Genomic DNA, 17,323 nt, shown 5'->3' on the forward strand with positions numbered 1-17,323 from the left:
CTTGCCGTGGTTCGGTTCGGTTTCTCCTGCAAAGGAGGCAGTGTGGGGGGAAAGGATGCGGTTTGGTAAGCAGGAGGCACCGAGCGGGGTACGGAGACTCCTGCTGCGGCTCTCTCTCCCTTCTCTGCCGTCTCCCTCCCTCCACCGCAGCCAATCCTGGGCTAGGCACGTTTACTCAAAAGCAAACCCACCGGCTTCAATTGGGTGGTGGTGGGGATTCACTCTACACGCAAGCGTGCGCGCAGGACAGCCGCCTCTGCAAGTCCAGCCACCCCGTCGCAAGGCCCCGTTGAACCCAGCAACTCCTTTACTTCTGAGTAAACCGACCGGGGGAGACCGGGCTTGCAAGTCCGCCGGGTCTCCTAACCTTTTTTTTTTTTAAGCCCTCCCGTTCCTATTTGCAGCGAAGCCAGGGCGGGTTTTGCATCCCGCTCCCACGCCACCCGTCGAATCCTTTCTCCCCAACGTTCTCTCCTTCGCCCCGTTCCATTCCATCCCATCCCTCCTTTGGGATGGACGTCGGAAGCGCGACGGGGGAAACCGCCGTGCCGGGTTTTCCTTCTCACTCACGCACTCGAGGCGGAGTTCGGGAATGTCCGTGAAGGGGGAGGGGGAGGGGAGAGAGTGAGGAGAGGTGGGAAGTACCAAGGAGCTGCTGCTCCGCGCGACGGCTCGCGTGGCGTGCGGAGGTGCGCGCGCATTCCTCCTCCTCCTCCTCCTGGACTGCCCCACCCCCTTTTCCTTTCCTTTGGAATTCTGTCAGCTCAGCGTGCGCGCTCGCGACGGTGGCCGGAGGCGGCGCGCGGCGGCCGTGTGAGGAGAAGGAGGAGCGGGGAAGGACGGTTGGTCGCGTGAGCGGCGGCGAGTGAGGAGGAGTGGTGATGGTGGTGCGCGCGCGCGCGCGCTGTTGCTCCTCCTGCTGCCGCTGCAGCGGCGGCCGTATGTGTGTGTGTGTGTGTGTTTGTGTGAGGAGAGAAGGAAAAGGAGCCCCGCTCAGAGCCCGGCGCTGGGACCGGCCCGCCATGGAGTAAACCGGAGAACAACGCCGCCGCCTCCTCCTCTGCCCCCTTTTCCTTTTTATTCTTGGGGCGCCTTGGAAGGAGGACCTGTGACTGAGTCGTCTGAGGAGGAGTTGCCACAGCCGCCGCCGCCGCTACTAAGGAGGGAGCCGCCGCCGCCGCCGCTTCTCGCCCGCTCGCCGGGCTCGGGGCTAGCGGGGGAGCGATGGCGGCGCGGGGAGCCCCTCGGCGGCTCCTCCTCGGCTCCTTCTGGGTGGCGTTTCTCCTCGGGCAGCGCCCGGAGTCGAGCGTCGCCGCCGCCGCCGCCAGGAGCAGCTCTTCGCCTCAGCAGCAGAACCTCCCGCCCGCAGGTGAGAGAACGCGAGAGACCCTCAGGCCGGGAGGGGGGGGACGAGCAAGGGGGAAAAAAGGGGGGAGGCTGCGCGCGCCTTGGTTTGTGGCCCCCTCCCCCTTTTTAAAAGGCTTTGCGTGTGTGTGTCCCCCTCCGTGGTTTTTTTTGGGGGGGGGGTTGCCTGTCTGGCATGTTGTGGGGAAGGAGGGCTACTACCGCGTCAAGTTCCAGCTTTTATCAATAAGCGATGGTGTCGCCGTGGGCCATTTCAGTGCTTTTGGGGGGTGGGGTCTGCGATTTCTTTTTAATTAATAACTTACGCCGAAAGGGGACAATTCCCTTCTCTCTCTCCTCTTCCCCCCCCCGCCCCCTCCCCGTTCTCAAAAAAGAAAAAACAGCTCGCACACACACGGCAACAACAACGGGATCCTGTCCTGCATGCCTCTGAGCAAAGGGAGTATTTATAGGGGTGGCTGTGGAGGGTCTGTTGCTGCCGCAGACAGCGAGTGGCCTTGCGCAGCGCGCTAGGAATGGGCAGTGATTTTTTTCCTCCTTTCCCCAGTCCTGCTCCCTGTGTGTTGTCTTTTGTCGCTACTAGCCTAATAAAACAAAAAACAAAACCTGGAGATCGAGGCAGCTTTGTATAGGTTGTGTGACACAAATCTGTTCCTCCTTATTTAACGGCGTGTTTTTCCTTTTTTGTGCTGGGATTTTTGTTTTGCTTTGTTAAAAAGAGGTCAGTTCCACTTGTAAGAGTCTCACGCTGTTGGACACGTTTAATGTGCCAGCAGAGGCCACTGCACACCTCCGTAGTAATCAGTTGTTGGTGCCATTTACTACGTTGTGCAGGAGGAAGAGGCAGCCACTGCAAAGCCACCCCTTCAATTTGGTATTCATCAATGAATACTTCGCCAGAATTACCCCTCCCCTTTCTCTCTCTGTAGTAATTGAATTTGGTGAGAGAAATTCTCTTGAAATCAAGGAGCCTCAGGTGTGTTCAAGAAGACAACCAGCCTACTGTCCACGGTGCCCCCCCCCCCCGCGCTAGTGGAAGTGGTGTGAGTTGTAATACCATAAACATGAAACGTGCTTTAACTTCTGTTGGCTTTAGCAGTGTGTACTTATGCCCTGCTTACATCAGTGGGATCCTGTGTGTGTTTACTTGGAAGTAAATTGTACTGAGCTTGATGGTGCTTATTCCAAACAATCAGGTTGTAGCCTGATTATGCTTCTGGAAAGTTATTAAGCTGGGCCCTTAGGTGGCTGCTTATACTATCATAAATAAGGTACACTAACAGTCTGATTAACATACTGTAACATAGCCATGCATGTTATGTAGGTGCAGTATTATACTCATGAACGTCTCTTAATTAGGTAAATCTGACATTAAGATATTGAGGGGGAAATCAGCTGCTTAATTTTCTTTTTACTTATTCCAAAAATCTTGAGCTAAAAAGTGTTCTGAAATGTACTCCTCACTATCTTTGTTCAATTACTGGTGCTAATATGCTGACTTGAATAATTAAAATTGACGCTGCTCATTGGTTTGATTTTCCACCTTTTACATATGTAGGTTTTTTGTGTTTTTTGGTATGTTTTACATTTGTGTTCTGTGGTTGTGGCCAGTAGCAAAACAATGGAAAGTGAATCTGAATACAGTACTAGTAGTAGAAATGATAGCTACGGTATATAAGTTTTCTAGCAGTATTGTTGTGCAGTTGTAAAGTGTATGTGCACAGGGAAAGTTGACTTACCGGTAAGAGTAGCTGCTTTTCTATTTTGCTGGGGGTGGGATCTTACAATATGTATATGCAATTCAGACTGAGATTCACTTTGTAAATCACAGAACATGTAGGCTAATGTGTTACACGTGCTGTTCATAAAGAACAAAATGAGTTGGTTGTTTTGCCAAATGTCTTGGAGGATTACAAATTTCAAAGTATTGATATACTAAACTGGAGTTACTGAAACACCATTCCAGTTTTTGTTAAAAGTGTGCTATGCCTTATGATGTAATGGTTTATCTTAAGGTATTAAGATGAAAAGTGGATTGAAGCATATTTGAAAAAAGTTCTGAAGTGGGAAAAGAGATGTGGGTGTAGCTGTATAAGTTAACACCAATTTAAGGAAATTGTTTTTTTTTTAATCAGTGGTCAATGAATATGAGAAAAGAACAGTTTTGTAAGTAGAACATTAAAAATAGGCATTATTACCTATATGCAGTTAATGATGCATGTTCCTGGCTGCTCTGGGAAGTTTCCCAACTCTCAAAACAAGGCGTGAGTCAAAATATGTAAAAAGGCAATGAAATCCCAACAGCCCAGCAGTCTGTCCTATGCTCAGCTTGGTTACTATGTTCTGCTTTGCTTCTGTTATGAGATAGACTTCATGTTTCAAGCTTTAACTATTTGGATAAATGTCACACTTTTATAAGTTCTTGGTGTATCTTTGACTATGTCTTCCCCTATGGTCAAAATTTTGGGTATCATAGGACTATCTTCACCAAGCAATTTCTACACAGTTTGTCATGAACATGCCATTAGTGTGCTGCAATAAATATTTAAGATAAGCTCCTGTGGACCTCCTCACATCAACCTGTGGAAGGGGCTACTGTTGTGCTTCTGCATAAGTCACTGTCCTGGGTGTCTTTTCTTCCATTGAGGTTCCCTGGTGGGGGGCAGTTTTGTTGTATTTTTGCTTTAGCAGGGAAGGAACTCATTGCTTCTGCTGCAGCAGAATTACCTGCTCTTGGAAGTGGGCTGTCTGACTCATAAATGACTGCTCTGAGCTTGGCTTCTTTCAGTTTGGGCACACAGCCAGATGCCTGCCATGAAGAGATACTGGGTGGTGGACTCTTCTGATGGTGGGTAATTCTTACTCTAGACATACTCTGAGTAAACCTTTTCGCTGTATTGTGTGCCTTGACTTATAATTTAGGGAGGGGGAAGTATGCGTTGGCTACCAGAAGTTTCGGCATCCCATGATTTAGGGTTACCCTTTGAGTTCCCAATTTTTAAGGAGAATCTAAAAAGGATACCTCGGTAATAATCTGATTGTTTTAGACTATGCCTGTATCCAATCTCACAATTTTAGTAATTGAATGGTAGAATAGGCATTTTGAGTTATCCTTCATGTTCATCACTTTGATCAGAGATGTACGGGTGTCTCCTGTGTTAGAAATTTGGGGTGCTCTTGTCTTCTGCCAAAAGGGCAATATGGGAGGGATAGGTTATACATGGAGGTCAGTGTTTTCCAGAGCCAAGCCACCCCAGATGGTTTCCCTTGTTCTTTGGTAGTGTCAGTGAAGCAGAAGTGAATAGGAGATAGGTGAAAGAACTCTCCTCACACATTCATCATTCATCACTGTAGCTGTTGCCTTTATAACAAAGAGACAGTATTTTAAATTCCTCAGGTGCCAGGCACGTTTTGTGACTAGCACAGGTCCGATTGCGATCATTGGGAGATCTCTGGATGCCAGGTTGGCAACTGTCATTTCCATCTGGTTGGCCCCTCAGCTTTCTTAAGCAGAAGGGCTTATTCATTGCATTTATATTCCACCTTTTACTCCAAGGAGTACATAGTTCACCCCCTCCTCAGTTAATCCATACAACAACCCTGTGAGGTAGGTTAAGAGGCTGTCACTGGCCCAAGGTCACACAGTGAGCTTCATGGCTGAAGTGGGGATTTGAACCCTGATCTCCCAGCTTAGTCTGACACACTAACCGCTACACCATACTGGCTTCCTAGAGTACTTCTGCTATGGAGCAGCTATATAAATTACCCTGTTTTTTGGTGTATAAGACTAGGTTTTTTACCTAAAAAATAATGTCAAAAATTAGGGTGCGTCTTATACATGGATAGTGTCTCCCCCATTTTCTTGAGTCCCCCAAAATAGTCCCCCCCATTTTCTTGAGTCTTATACATGGGGTGTCTTATAGACGGAAAAATACGGTAAGTAGTTAAATACATATGGAGAAAGCAAAATGTCACTTAGAGAAGGATCTGAAATATTTTACTTGAAGCTTGAATTTGTTTTTCTGGATTGTTCTATTTGATGTTTTAATGTGTTGTAAACCGCTTTGAGATTTTTTCTTTAAAATATAAGTGGTATAGAAATGAATAATAATAACAGATTCCATTGGGGAAAAATGGGGCCTAGATATTCCATTATGGTGACCGCAACCTAGCTTTAAGGTGCCATTTGGCGATTAGCTTATATAGCTGACTTTCTAAGACTGCAGAGAGAGCAAAATGAGTAATGGATGAGGTGAATGGGATTGTGGTGTGGAAGTTAGATGAAGCTCCCAAAGTGGCTGGAGCAACCCTGTCAGATGGGTGGGGTATATATGTCATTAAGAATAAGAATTAAGAATTGGGGCTCTCCTTTCCTCCCCCACCTGTCCAGAAATCAATTCCAAACTTTGTCACACTCTTGTGTGACTGTGAAACATGGGTGAGGTTGTCCAGAAGCTACAATTAGGGTGAAACATGTCCTTAAGCTCTGACACTGAGTGGCCTAACCTTTGCAAATGTGACCCTGCATGATGTGACCCTTCCAGGAATCTGTCACACATACAGACATTTTGCTAGTTTGAAGTAGTCATACACTTACGATGTTCTGTATCACAGTTTAAGCAAGAAACAGAATCCAGTACAGGGCTATGCAGATTTGGGACTTGGTTGGAAGGGGCAATATATACATTTTCTACACTAACAATGTTTGAGTGATTGGGGCAAGGGGAATCCTCCTTCAGAAGACCATGCTGGTTTGTGGGAACAAATAATAAGGTGAGATTTGAAGATGCAGATCTGCCCCTATTCTGTGCTCTGTCTTAAGCAATGCCCTTCGTGGTTGCTAAGAAAAGGATGGGAATTCATCATTGTTCCCTTGCATCCTAGTGGGATTTTTAGCTCACTTCTTATTGAGTTAATTCCCAGTAGGTTTTCCCAATCTTCCAGATTAGTTATGCCTTAATAGTTAAGAGATCTTGAGGTGTACTCTTGATTTGCCAGTGTGGTGTAGTGGTTAAGAGTGGTAGTCTTGTAATCTGGTGAACCGGGTTCGTGTCTCTACTCCACATGCAGTTGCTGGGTGACCTTGGGCTAGTCACACTCCTTTGAAGTCTCTCGGCCTCACTCACCTCACAGAGTGTTTGTTGTGGGGGAGGAAAGGAAAGGAGAATGTTAGCCGCTTTGAGACTCCTTAGGGTAGTGATAAAGCAGAATATCAAATCCAAACTCCTCCTCCTCCTCCTCCTCCTCCTCTTCTTCAACACCCCAGTCAGCCAGAGGCATTTGGGTGGGTGAGAGTAGCCCATGAAAGGCAGCCTACTCCTAGTTAAGAGCAACAGGCTATGCAGGTTTGCCTAAATCAGAGGTCAGCAAACTTTTTCAGCAGAGGGCCAGATCACTGTCCCTCAGACCTTGGGGGGGGGGGGGCTGGACTATATATTTTTTGGGGAGAAATGAATGAATTCCTATGCCCCACAAATAACCCAGAGATGCATTTTAAATAAAAGCACACATTCTACTCATGTAAAAACACCAGGCAGGCCCCACAAATAACTCGGAGATGAATTTTAAATACCTGTAAAAGGACACATTCTACTCATGTAAAAACACGCTGATTCCCGGACCGTCCGCAGTCCGGATTAATAAGGCGATTGGGCCACATCCGGCCCCTGGGCCTTAGTTTGCCTACCCATGGCCTAAATCATAAATTACATCTTTTTCAACTGTTGCATCAGATGAGCTTATTTCTGGGCACACAAACATCAAATGTTCAATCCAAGAGCTTTGATTGCACTTAATAATGATCTCAGGGTCAGTAGTAAGTAATAGTAAGCAGTGAGTAGTAAGGAATGAGACAGGCTTTTAGGTTATGCTATGCTTTTAATAGGTTATGTTATACTCTGGATTATGTTATGTTTTAATAGATTTGTTTTAATAAGGATGAGAGTGTTGGAGATATGTGCAAATGTGTATGGTAAATCCGGTCTTTGGGTGTTTGATTTTCGTTGTTGTGTATATACGGACAATGACAATAAATAAATAAATCTAAATAAATAAATTTGAGGTATGCTAAGTACCCCAAAATACCATTCAGTTAAATCATAAGGTAATGCATAAAATAAAAAGTCTGGCTCAATTAGAAATTCTTTTCACATCAAAAGGCCCCTTAAGATGGTAGACTTCAACCTATTTCTTACAAAATGAAATACAAATGCAACAAACAAAAACTTTGAGAAAATCTTTTTCTCATTATAATAACCATGTAAATTAAAATGGTACATCAGTTTCAGTAAAGAAGCTATATGTATTGATCACCACATGGCTTTTCACCATTTTGTTTTTGCTGATTCAGCCTAGCCAATTTGGGATCACACAATGCATGTGACTGTTGGTGCATTGTAACCAGTTAGGTTTAGTTATGTGCTGACACCACTAGGTTCACATGAAGACTGTGTTTCCATTACTAATTACTGTACATGGGTAACCCAGGGTTGTTTTCTGAGCAGTGTTCAGCCCATTTGCACTGTTTCCTGAAAAATAGCCAAAAGGGGCCCCCTCTTTTCAAATCTGAGCAAGCTTTTCATGAAGCTGCCCTCCCTCTTCTCCAGTTTTGGCTCAGCACTAGTGTCTAGCACTGCATACAACAAGCCATTCTGCTCATTAGGACTCTTTCCAGCTTCACTAGAAAATCTTCCTATAAACTTTTTTCACAATTTCTGAAGCGTAACTAGACATCTTTCACATGAGCATGCAATGAATCTTAGTAGACTAAAGAAACCCCAATAGTCCTTAAAATGCACTATTTCCATGACAACTGAAAGGATTTGGTACAGATGCTTTAAATGAAATGTATCCCTTTAAATGAATCCTTTTGGTTATCCTGAAGCATGTACAGCCGTACCTCGGGTTACGTCCGCTTCGGCTTACGTATTTTTGGGTTACGTACTCTGGTAACCCGGAAGTTTTTTTTGGGCGCCCGCGCGAGCCGCGCATGCACAGAAGTATTCTGCGCATGTGGAAAGCGTTCTGCGCAGTTCACGATTTTCGGGTTGCGTACTTTTCGGGTTATGAACGGCAACCCGGAACCAATTAAGTACGTAACCCGAGGTACCACTGTATTCCAAATTCTTCATTGTTCCTTGCTGATAAGCATGAAAAGAGGCCACTAGGTTGTGAAATCACTCAAGTTGCATTAAGACTTTAATGAGAGCTGTTGCTTGTATGATCAAAGTGTGTCTTTTTGCAGTTGTGAGGTCATGGTGTAACCATTAGATGTGTCTAATATCCAGCTGTGATATGTTTCATAGTTTCTGTTCTTTCTGTAGCTACATCCAGGGATATTGGAGGGAAGAATTCTGAGGTAGGGGCTCAATCCTTTGCTGCTATGAAAAGGAATGACTTCTAAATTACATGCTGTTAATGTGGAGCAGTGACACAATGAGTGACATCATGAGTCTTGCAACTTGTTGGTGTAAATTTGAGTGAAACAAACTTATATTTGAACCATTGAAGGGGCATTAGAGGAATGGGCAATATATTTAATTCGTGGAGCTTTGTCCAGTCTAGTGGCTTCAAATGCTTATCTTCTTTTGTCTGAAAATAGGGCAGATGTTTTTACTGGAGGATGACCCCCACTATTAATGTTGTACAATACAAAAAATATTATGAAATACATTTTTCATACTCCAAAAACAAGTTGTCGAAATGTCCTGTAATATTCTTTCAGTAACCATGCTGAAGGGAGCTCTTCAGCACTTCCTCGTTGTATTTTGCAGAAAAGAAAAGAGGAAGTGATATAGCAGCACCGATTACTAGGCATACCAATATATTCTCCTGCTCCATAAAGGTTGCTCCCAGGCAGAGCAGAGATAATAGCTATAGTAGGTGCTGTAGAACATTAATCTTGGGACCTGAGGCAACAGAAGTATACTACCAGGACAGGGAAAGCCCCTACCTGAGGAAATGCTTGTGTGAGACAGGCTCATGCCGCGTAGCTACCAATGAAAAGATAGGACGTGAGGAAGCAGCCTCCAATTCAGTGTCTGTCCTTGTTACTGTGATGGGATTGTTGCCAAGTTCATGTGTCCTCTGAAGTGGCAAAGAAAGGAGGATTGTGGGGAAAAGACCCCCCGGAATCTCGTGACGGTCGCATTTCATCAGGATTTGTTTGCTTTCTGATTTAAAATATCAGTTCTATCTAAAATTCTTTAAAATGTGCTACAGCTGAAGCAAGGATTGTCTATTTAGGATATAATGACCTTTGCACATTGACATACCCTTTATGGCCACCCTGAGCTTTGCAGCTTTTTTTATTCAGTTGATGGCTGAATGAGAATTTCAACCCTGGTATATCAATACTCTAGGGACACAGGTGGCGCTGTGGGTTAATCCACAGAGCCTAGGGCTTGCCGATCAGAAGGTTGGCGGTTCGAATCACTGCGACGGGGTGAGCTCCTGTTGCTCGGTCCTTGCTCCTGCCAACCTAGCAGTTCGAAAGCATGTCAAAGTGCAAGTAGATAAAAAGGTACCGCTCCGACGGGAAGATAAATGGCGTTTCCGTGTGCTGCTCTGGTTTGCCAGAAGCGGCTTAGTCATGCTGGCCACATGACCCAGAAGCTGTACGTTGGCTCCCTTGGCAAATAAAGCGAGATGAGCGCCGCAACTCCAGAGTCCGCGACTGGACCTAATGGTCCGGGGTCCCTTTACCTTTACCTATATCAATACTCTAACCACTTTGTCTCATTGGATTAGTTTCTGTGATTTGGATGAAGACCGAATATTGTAAGTAAATATGCTTCAGAAAACAAGATTCCTGGGAAAGACCTTCCTTGCATAGAATAAAAGCTACATCCTATACATGAATGGTTATGTCCAGGAAAGGTTTGCTTCTGACATAGACTTTCCTTCCCATGTTGAACTCCTATCTATAATTTTATAGTGAGTCTCCACATCCATCTATTTTTAACTTACATAATGTGAAATAGTATTGCTTTCAGGAGCTAGGGAAGATTTCCTACTTAATCTGCAGATTCAGGCTGACAATTTTATGATATTCACTGGCTGTATTACAATTCAACTTTCATTGAACATTTTTTTTCAACTGTAAAACCCATATGTCTCCAAAATACTGAGGAATGTATATCCTTGGTCTAACACCCAAAATTTCTTACTCTGTTCATCAAAGTTGAAGCTTTTCTGTTAGTTTCTTATATTCAGATCTGCAGAAATGGTGATAGGAAACCTTTCACATGAAGCCAGGGGTATGGATTCTAGTGAGCATAGGTTCATCCATCCAAAGTTTCATATTACCTTTCAGATTCTTTTCCCCAAAGTACTATTCTCTTCTCTATATAGTGCTTTCTTGTATTTTTTTGAGTACTCTACAATGATTCTGTGCCTGTTGTAAATTTCTACCGGTAATGCATGATGAAAATAACACTGTGTAAGACTCCACATCCCTGAATATATTTCATATAATATAATGGATGGAATTGCCTTATTTGATGACAAGATGCTGATGACCAATTGAAAATTGATGGTTTAAGATCTGCGATAGCAAGATTTGAAGTGTAAAGTTTTGAATTCATCCAAGAAGGCAACAGTATTGGAACAGTGGAGTCTCTTATAATTGAAATACAATATACTCAAATTTTATATTGTATTACCAGGATATTGTGCCAGACCTATCTGTGAAATGTCTCTTCTCTGGATAAAGGGTGAATGATTTTATCTTCCTGAACAAACAATCTCAATACCACTTTCTATGTTAATAAACTTTGCAGGTAATTAAGTGGTTTGGTTTTTATATCTAGAAAATGCTGTTTTTACAAACCAGTTGGCAAATATAATAGTGATGGGTACGCTCCCATGGCCAATTTGAAATTGGTCTGCTAAAAGCAAACCAAGAAGATGTTCACTGACTCTTCTCTATTTATGATGCCTTTAGGCTCTTGATGCCCTGAAGGTGTTATTGGGAGAGGAGTGGGACCTAGGGGCCATATTGCATCTTAATCCCTCCCCACCTGATGATTGTTTGCACTCCCCCCCCCCCCCAGTACTTCCAGAGGTGGAAGTTGTGTGGAGGGGTGCAGTCTCCAAATATGCTCTTGTGACTGTGGCATTATGGGAAATCTTTATCTGTCACTGATTGAACCCTCCCTACTGTTGCTTTCACCCCCTCAGATATATCAAAGAATATTGCAGTTAGGGCCCACACTGTGACAAGAAAAACTGGGTGAAAGTTTACATCACTGGGAAAGGCAATTACACCACCAGGGTCCAGAATTTGCCTTATGCAAACTCCAGGATGGGACATGAATAAAATTGCTGTCCCCTAATGGGTAGACACATGTTGGCTTCACTCTGCTATTGCCTGGGATATGATTTTCATAAAAATGCTGGGATGGTGGAGAGAGCTTAGGTTCAGATGTAGTGATTTATTGAAAGGCACACAACTCCCATGTTTGTTGCTCCTGAGGCCTACTGGATATGAACACAATAGCATTCTCCTCACTTGTGATTCTCATTAATTGACATTGGAGGCATAATGCTTTTGATACTGAAGGTTAGACATAATGGCTGAAAGTAATTGATATCCTTATCATTCATTAATATGTCTAATCCTCTTTTATAGCTATCCAAATCAGTGACCATCAATACATCTTGTGCTAGTGAGCTGTGTAGTAACTGTGTAGTGAGTTAAGACGTACTTTATTTCGTCTGTCTGATTTGTCCCAACATTTTGCTTCATTAGATGGCCTTGGCTTCTAGTATTATGAGAAGGGGCGGAACATATCTCTATCCCCTACCTGCACACCTTGCATGATCTTATACAGCTCTATGATGTCTACCCTTCTTCATCTTTTTTCCTAAACTAAAAAGCTCCAAATGTTGTAACCTTTCTTCGTAGGGGAGCTGCTGCATCTCTTGATCATTTTGGTTGCCCCATCGTATTATTTTTGAGGTGAGGCGACCAGTCCTATACACTGTATTTCAAGTGTGGGGTGCACCATAGATTTGTATAATGGCATGATATTGGCAACTATTATATTTAATCATTTCCTAGGCCAGGAACTATCAGCTGGATGAGAGCACAGGGAGATGAAAAATGATTCTCTCAACACTTTTTACACAGGCTGTGACCATTTTACACGGGGGTTCTGTTCCTGACCCCCGCGTGCATTAGTGGAGCTTGCATAAAGCTGCTCTGCCCTATTATGAATCTGTTAGCGCCCCCCTTCTACACTCTTCTGGGTCCAAAAGGACCTGTGCATTGGTGGTCACATGTCAATTGGATGTGCACAAAATGGTCGCCAGCTGTATGATCAGTAACTGAATCAGGAAGAAGGAATTTTCCATCTTTTATGTCAATTTTATTACTTGTATCAGCAAATCTACACAAAAGATAGATTATTAATTCCCATATTTATATCCGGGGGAAAGTAACCCCTGCTTCCCTAAGCATTTCTTTCTTAGAGCATGTGCATCCAGATATATCCGTGCACTTAATTTCCAGAAGTGTTCGATAATGTTATGATTCCACATTTGTTGGGGTGCTGTTGGTGTTTTGTCTTTGCTTTCTTTCCTTAACATTTCATTATACTGGTGGTATGATGTGGAGGTGTTGTATTGTGGTCAGTGACATCTAACACAAAGTTCAGCCACAATGTGCAGGCTGTTTGTGATACTGACTTGAACTTTTCATCCATTCTTGTCACCATTCGATTTTAGCAGTGCTCCAGGTGCTTTTTGTGACGTAAGAGTTCCCTGATTGTGAGCACCTCCAGAAGTATAGTGGTGCCTGACTGAGACTCAAGATGAAGCATAAAAATGCCACCGCTGACCCGGCTGCAACAAAGTGAGATTGCTTGCTGAGTCCATCAAGTCTTGGTTAGAACGCTCTTTTCAAATGTGAAGGACTGTGAGATTGCTACCTGGCCACAAAGCAGGCGAGGCAATCAAATTGTAGGCAAACGGGCTTGACTGTCAAGGAGAAACGCAATTTACATGGCTTGCGTGCACAGGGAAGGTGCCACCCTTCCATTGCCGCAGTCCAAGTCATATGTTTTGGACATAGCAAGATTGGTTACTCAGCTATTGTCAAGCCCAAAGGATCCAAAATCACAAGACTGTTAAGGCAGTCACAGTACACCGCATGAGAGGGAGAAAGGCAGGTCCTTCCCTCTCAGTCTGCGCTGCAGCACCTGCTGCTGCTGCTCTCACTCTCCCTTGTTGCATTCCACCCCATTTTCCTTTTCCCTGTCACTTCTCTCCCCACCCCCAAACAAACAGGCTCAGGCTTTAAGCACCTCCAAGCCTCTCCTGTCCTCTCCTCTCCCACATGCACGTGCTTGCTTCCCACTTGCACTCACACACTGACTCTCCGGCCCACCATCCCCACTCTATTTCTCTGTTTTCTGTTTTCTTCACTTCTCATTTCCCTCTGTGGCCTCCTAGTCTCATGCCATGGCCCCCCATTAACACAATTTTCATCTGTGCCCCCCATGGAATATCCTGGGGCCCCCTAGGAGGCCATATGGCCCCCGGTTGGGAAACACTGGTTTAGAAGTTAGAATGTCTGTAGGACTAGGACCTAAGAGACCAAGGTTCAAAATCCCACTCAGATATGAAGTTCACTGGGTGTTACTGTCCTTTACATGACTAAACTTATGTCCCACTTTGCTCTTCGTATGGCCTATTTTTATATGGCTGGTTATAACCTTCCAAATATCTCAAAATGCAAAAAGAACCAAATGAATTCTCTACATAAATAAATAGAAATTGCTGCTGTATTGGGGGGGGGGGGTAAATGGTGACTAGACATTGTGCTTTTGCTCCCGTAGCCATGTACCGAATAACTTTTCTATCCGTTTCTAACATTGATGCTGGTTCATCATGGCTGTCCTGCTGTGTGCTGAAGTTTGCTATAGTTACTGGTCATGGTGCCACATGCTTGGGGTCAAGATTAACAGCTGTGGGGCTGGCAGGCAGGGCAGTGCCTTACTTTGACCTGAAGAGAGATCTCTGGATAAGTGCAGTTTCACTTTTCCCCATTTTATTTTGGAGGGGAAAAAAGACTCTGTTTTCTCTTGAACTCTCTATTTTGTGAATTAGATTTTTTCATATGCTGTGGTGCAAAATTGAATTGTTAAAATGGTTATGGATGTAGAATTAGTTGAATGTTTACTATTTAATTTGTCATATTGTATTAATAGTTGCTTTTTAAAATCATTTTAAAAAGATAGGTGACTTGCTGGCATGCAAAATGAAAATCAAACTTGGTGTGATAAACAAAAATACCATGAAGTTTGAAAAATCAAACAAAGCTCAGCACTTTTAAAAGTCCAATTTTCTTTAGTTGGATACATTTTAGAGCACGTTTAGCTACTGTTGGATTCAGTGGGACTTAAAAGTGCTTGAATTGGCTAGATCATGCTCTTAGACTTCCCAAAACTGAGCAACCTCCTTATTCTGTTCCCAATATATTCATTTCATTTATACTTCATGTTCTAGCTGACGTATATTTGAGGCCCTCAGTAGGGATCTGGCAAGTGGTTTGCAGTGTGGTTTGGGCTATAAAATAATTCCCATGTCTTGAATGGAAGTGATTGCAGCTGAAGAGACTTTTTTCCTTGGGGGATGAGGTAACTTTACGCTGGTCGTGTGAAGTTTTAGTGGATAGAAACCAAAGTACTGTATATGTTAATTGTTGATAAATTTCTTTTAATTTTGTATCCATGAACATAACTTGATTTGAGTTTAGGAAATTACAGTGTGATCACAATTTACACACATCTAACATTTCTGGTTTCAACTTAATGCAGTCTGGAGCACTCAAATTTGCTTACTGGGTTCTAAGGCTTGCAGGCACTAAGGATGGCCCTGCAATATCTTGTGAGAGCATTGCAGAGTCTAGTAAGCTAGGCAGAGGGCTTAAAATCTCTTCTGCTTGCTTTGGGTGGGGTGGGGGCAAGGCCCACTTGGCACACAGCTTCGGAAAGGGGGAAAATCTCACATGGGCGGTTCCAAGAGGGTGGTTTGAGTATATGTGTTTTTGTATATACATGACATCTCTGGAACATAACCCCTCTGGAAGACGTGATCGTATTACATTTCTATGTTAGAAGCAATCCTTTAGCCCAGTGGTTGTCAACCTGGTCCCTACCGCCCACTAGTGGGCGTTTCGGGATTCTAGGAGGGTGGTAGGGGGTTCTATGGCACAAGTTGAATCCTCCTTCCATTGAGCACTGGTGGGCAGTAAGGAAATTTTACCATCAAGAAAGATTCATTAGTGGGCGGTAGGTATAAAAAGGTTCACTACCCGTGCTTTAGCCCCAGATTTTGACATGCATCTAAAATTTTGTTGGCATATACAGTAAGCCTGCAACTTACATAGGGGCTGTGTTCCGGGGATCATACGCCTAAAGCCAAAGTGGCATATAGTCAAAACACATTGGGTTCAATGGTGGATGGGATTGCCAAAGCCTTTTCTCCTGGATGCCCACCTCCCCCTTTTTGCCAAGTTTGTAAAGCTTAATGTGCACAAGTTTATTTTGGCCAAAGTTGGGGGAGGGGACAGTTGTTGAGCTTTTCTTAGTTTTTCCCAAAGTTGTTGAGCTTTTCAGAATCTCAAAATTTTAAGCTATATACACTTCTGATGTGGGTTGCCATATGTCCAGATTTCCCCAAACATTTAACCAATATCTGCCTGGGCACTGTTTCCGATGACTGAATCTTGGCTTTGTCTGGGAAATTACGGACATATGGCAACCCTAGCTTATAGAACAGTCACTCTGACATGTTTGTAGCAAGATTAAACAGTGTTGGCTATATACTGAACTTAAATTCTGATTTGTTTGTGGGGAGGCTAGATGATGTTTTGTCAAAGCAAGTATTATCCCATGCTTTCTGCTGCATTTTACTCATTACTTTCCTTATTGAAAAATGTCTGATGTTTTGGGAAAGTGGCTTTGTGGCAGAAGAGCTCCCAATTAACTGTAATTGCACAGAACCTGAATTTGCTGGTATGTGATTGAATCTGACCCCAAAATAGTGACACACACTCTTAGTGAGCAAAAACAGCTATATTGATTAACTGAATTGAGGAAACATAAGAAGCTGCCCTATATGGAGTCAAATGATTGGCCTGTTTAACTTGTTGTTGCCTACTGTGCACTGATTCCATGTTTTCATGTAGGGTTCTTTTCCATGTTTTCCTGGATATGCTAGTGATTTAATCCTGTTTTTTGTGCATGCATTTACACTATACCACGAAGCTATGGCCCTTCCTCAGAAACATTTGTAGAGTGTTTCAGTGTAGTTTTGTCAATAAGGGAAACTTTTCTTCATTCAAATGGAAAGTAAAGGGTATATCCAAGGTATGTTCATTGAATGCCAATTTCGCAGGGAAATCTGCATATACACACACAATATTATGCTTCTCTTAACATTTCCTTAGAGTTGATAGTGCATCTTTGAGTAATAAGCTTGGTTTTTGAGAATACTAGATGTCTAAAAATTGATCTGAAGTCGTTCTTTCATGCACATTTTATTGCACATTTGGTATTTTAAAGGGAGTGTTGTCTTATGAGATACTTTTTCTCCTTAGCACATCTTTATGTAAGCAAAGCTGAATTTCGAAGTATCCATTTTATTGAACTTGGTTTTCTAACTATGTCATGATCCTACAGTTATAACTATGTCATAACCCTACAGATAGAAGAGTTTGTGCACACTGTTCTGAGGTTCAAATACAGCAGCATAATATGAGGGAAGTGACATGAGGAAGATCGGAGCATGCTGCTCTTAAGTCTATGTAAATGACTCTTGAAAACTAGTACCGGTTAATGCTTTCAGATGCCTATTTGTGCCTGTTTGATATGAAAAATAAGTGGCCCTCTTACTGATTTGATATCTTTCAAATTACCTTAAAGAAATTGGAAGAGTATGTTCTTCCAAGGAA

General features: G+C 43.3%; 1 protein-coding gene across 1 annotated transcript in view; it reads left to right on the top strand.

Moving 5' to 3' along the window:
- Positions 1 to 1,086: 1,086 nt before the first annotated feature.
- The window catches only part of NEO1 (neogenin 1), a 104,302-nt gene continuing 88,065 nt past the window's right edge, over positions 1,087 to 17,323 (top strand). Inside the window, 1 exon segment of the mRNA XM_033166851.1 lies at positions 1,087 to 1,369. Coding sequence (XP_033022742.1) covers positions 1,225 to 1,369 — 145 coding nt within the window. The 5' untranslated portion in view covers positions 1,087 to 1,224.

Source organism: Lacerta agilis, chromosome 13 (assembly GCF_009819535.1).
Source record: "Lacerta agilis isolate rLacAgi1 chromosome 13, rLacAgi1.pri, whole genome shotgun sequence".
NCBI classification, from domain to species: Eukaryota; Metazoa; Chordata; class Lepidosauria; order Squamata; family Lacertidae; genus Lacerta; species Lacerta agilis.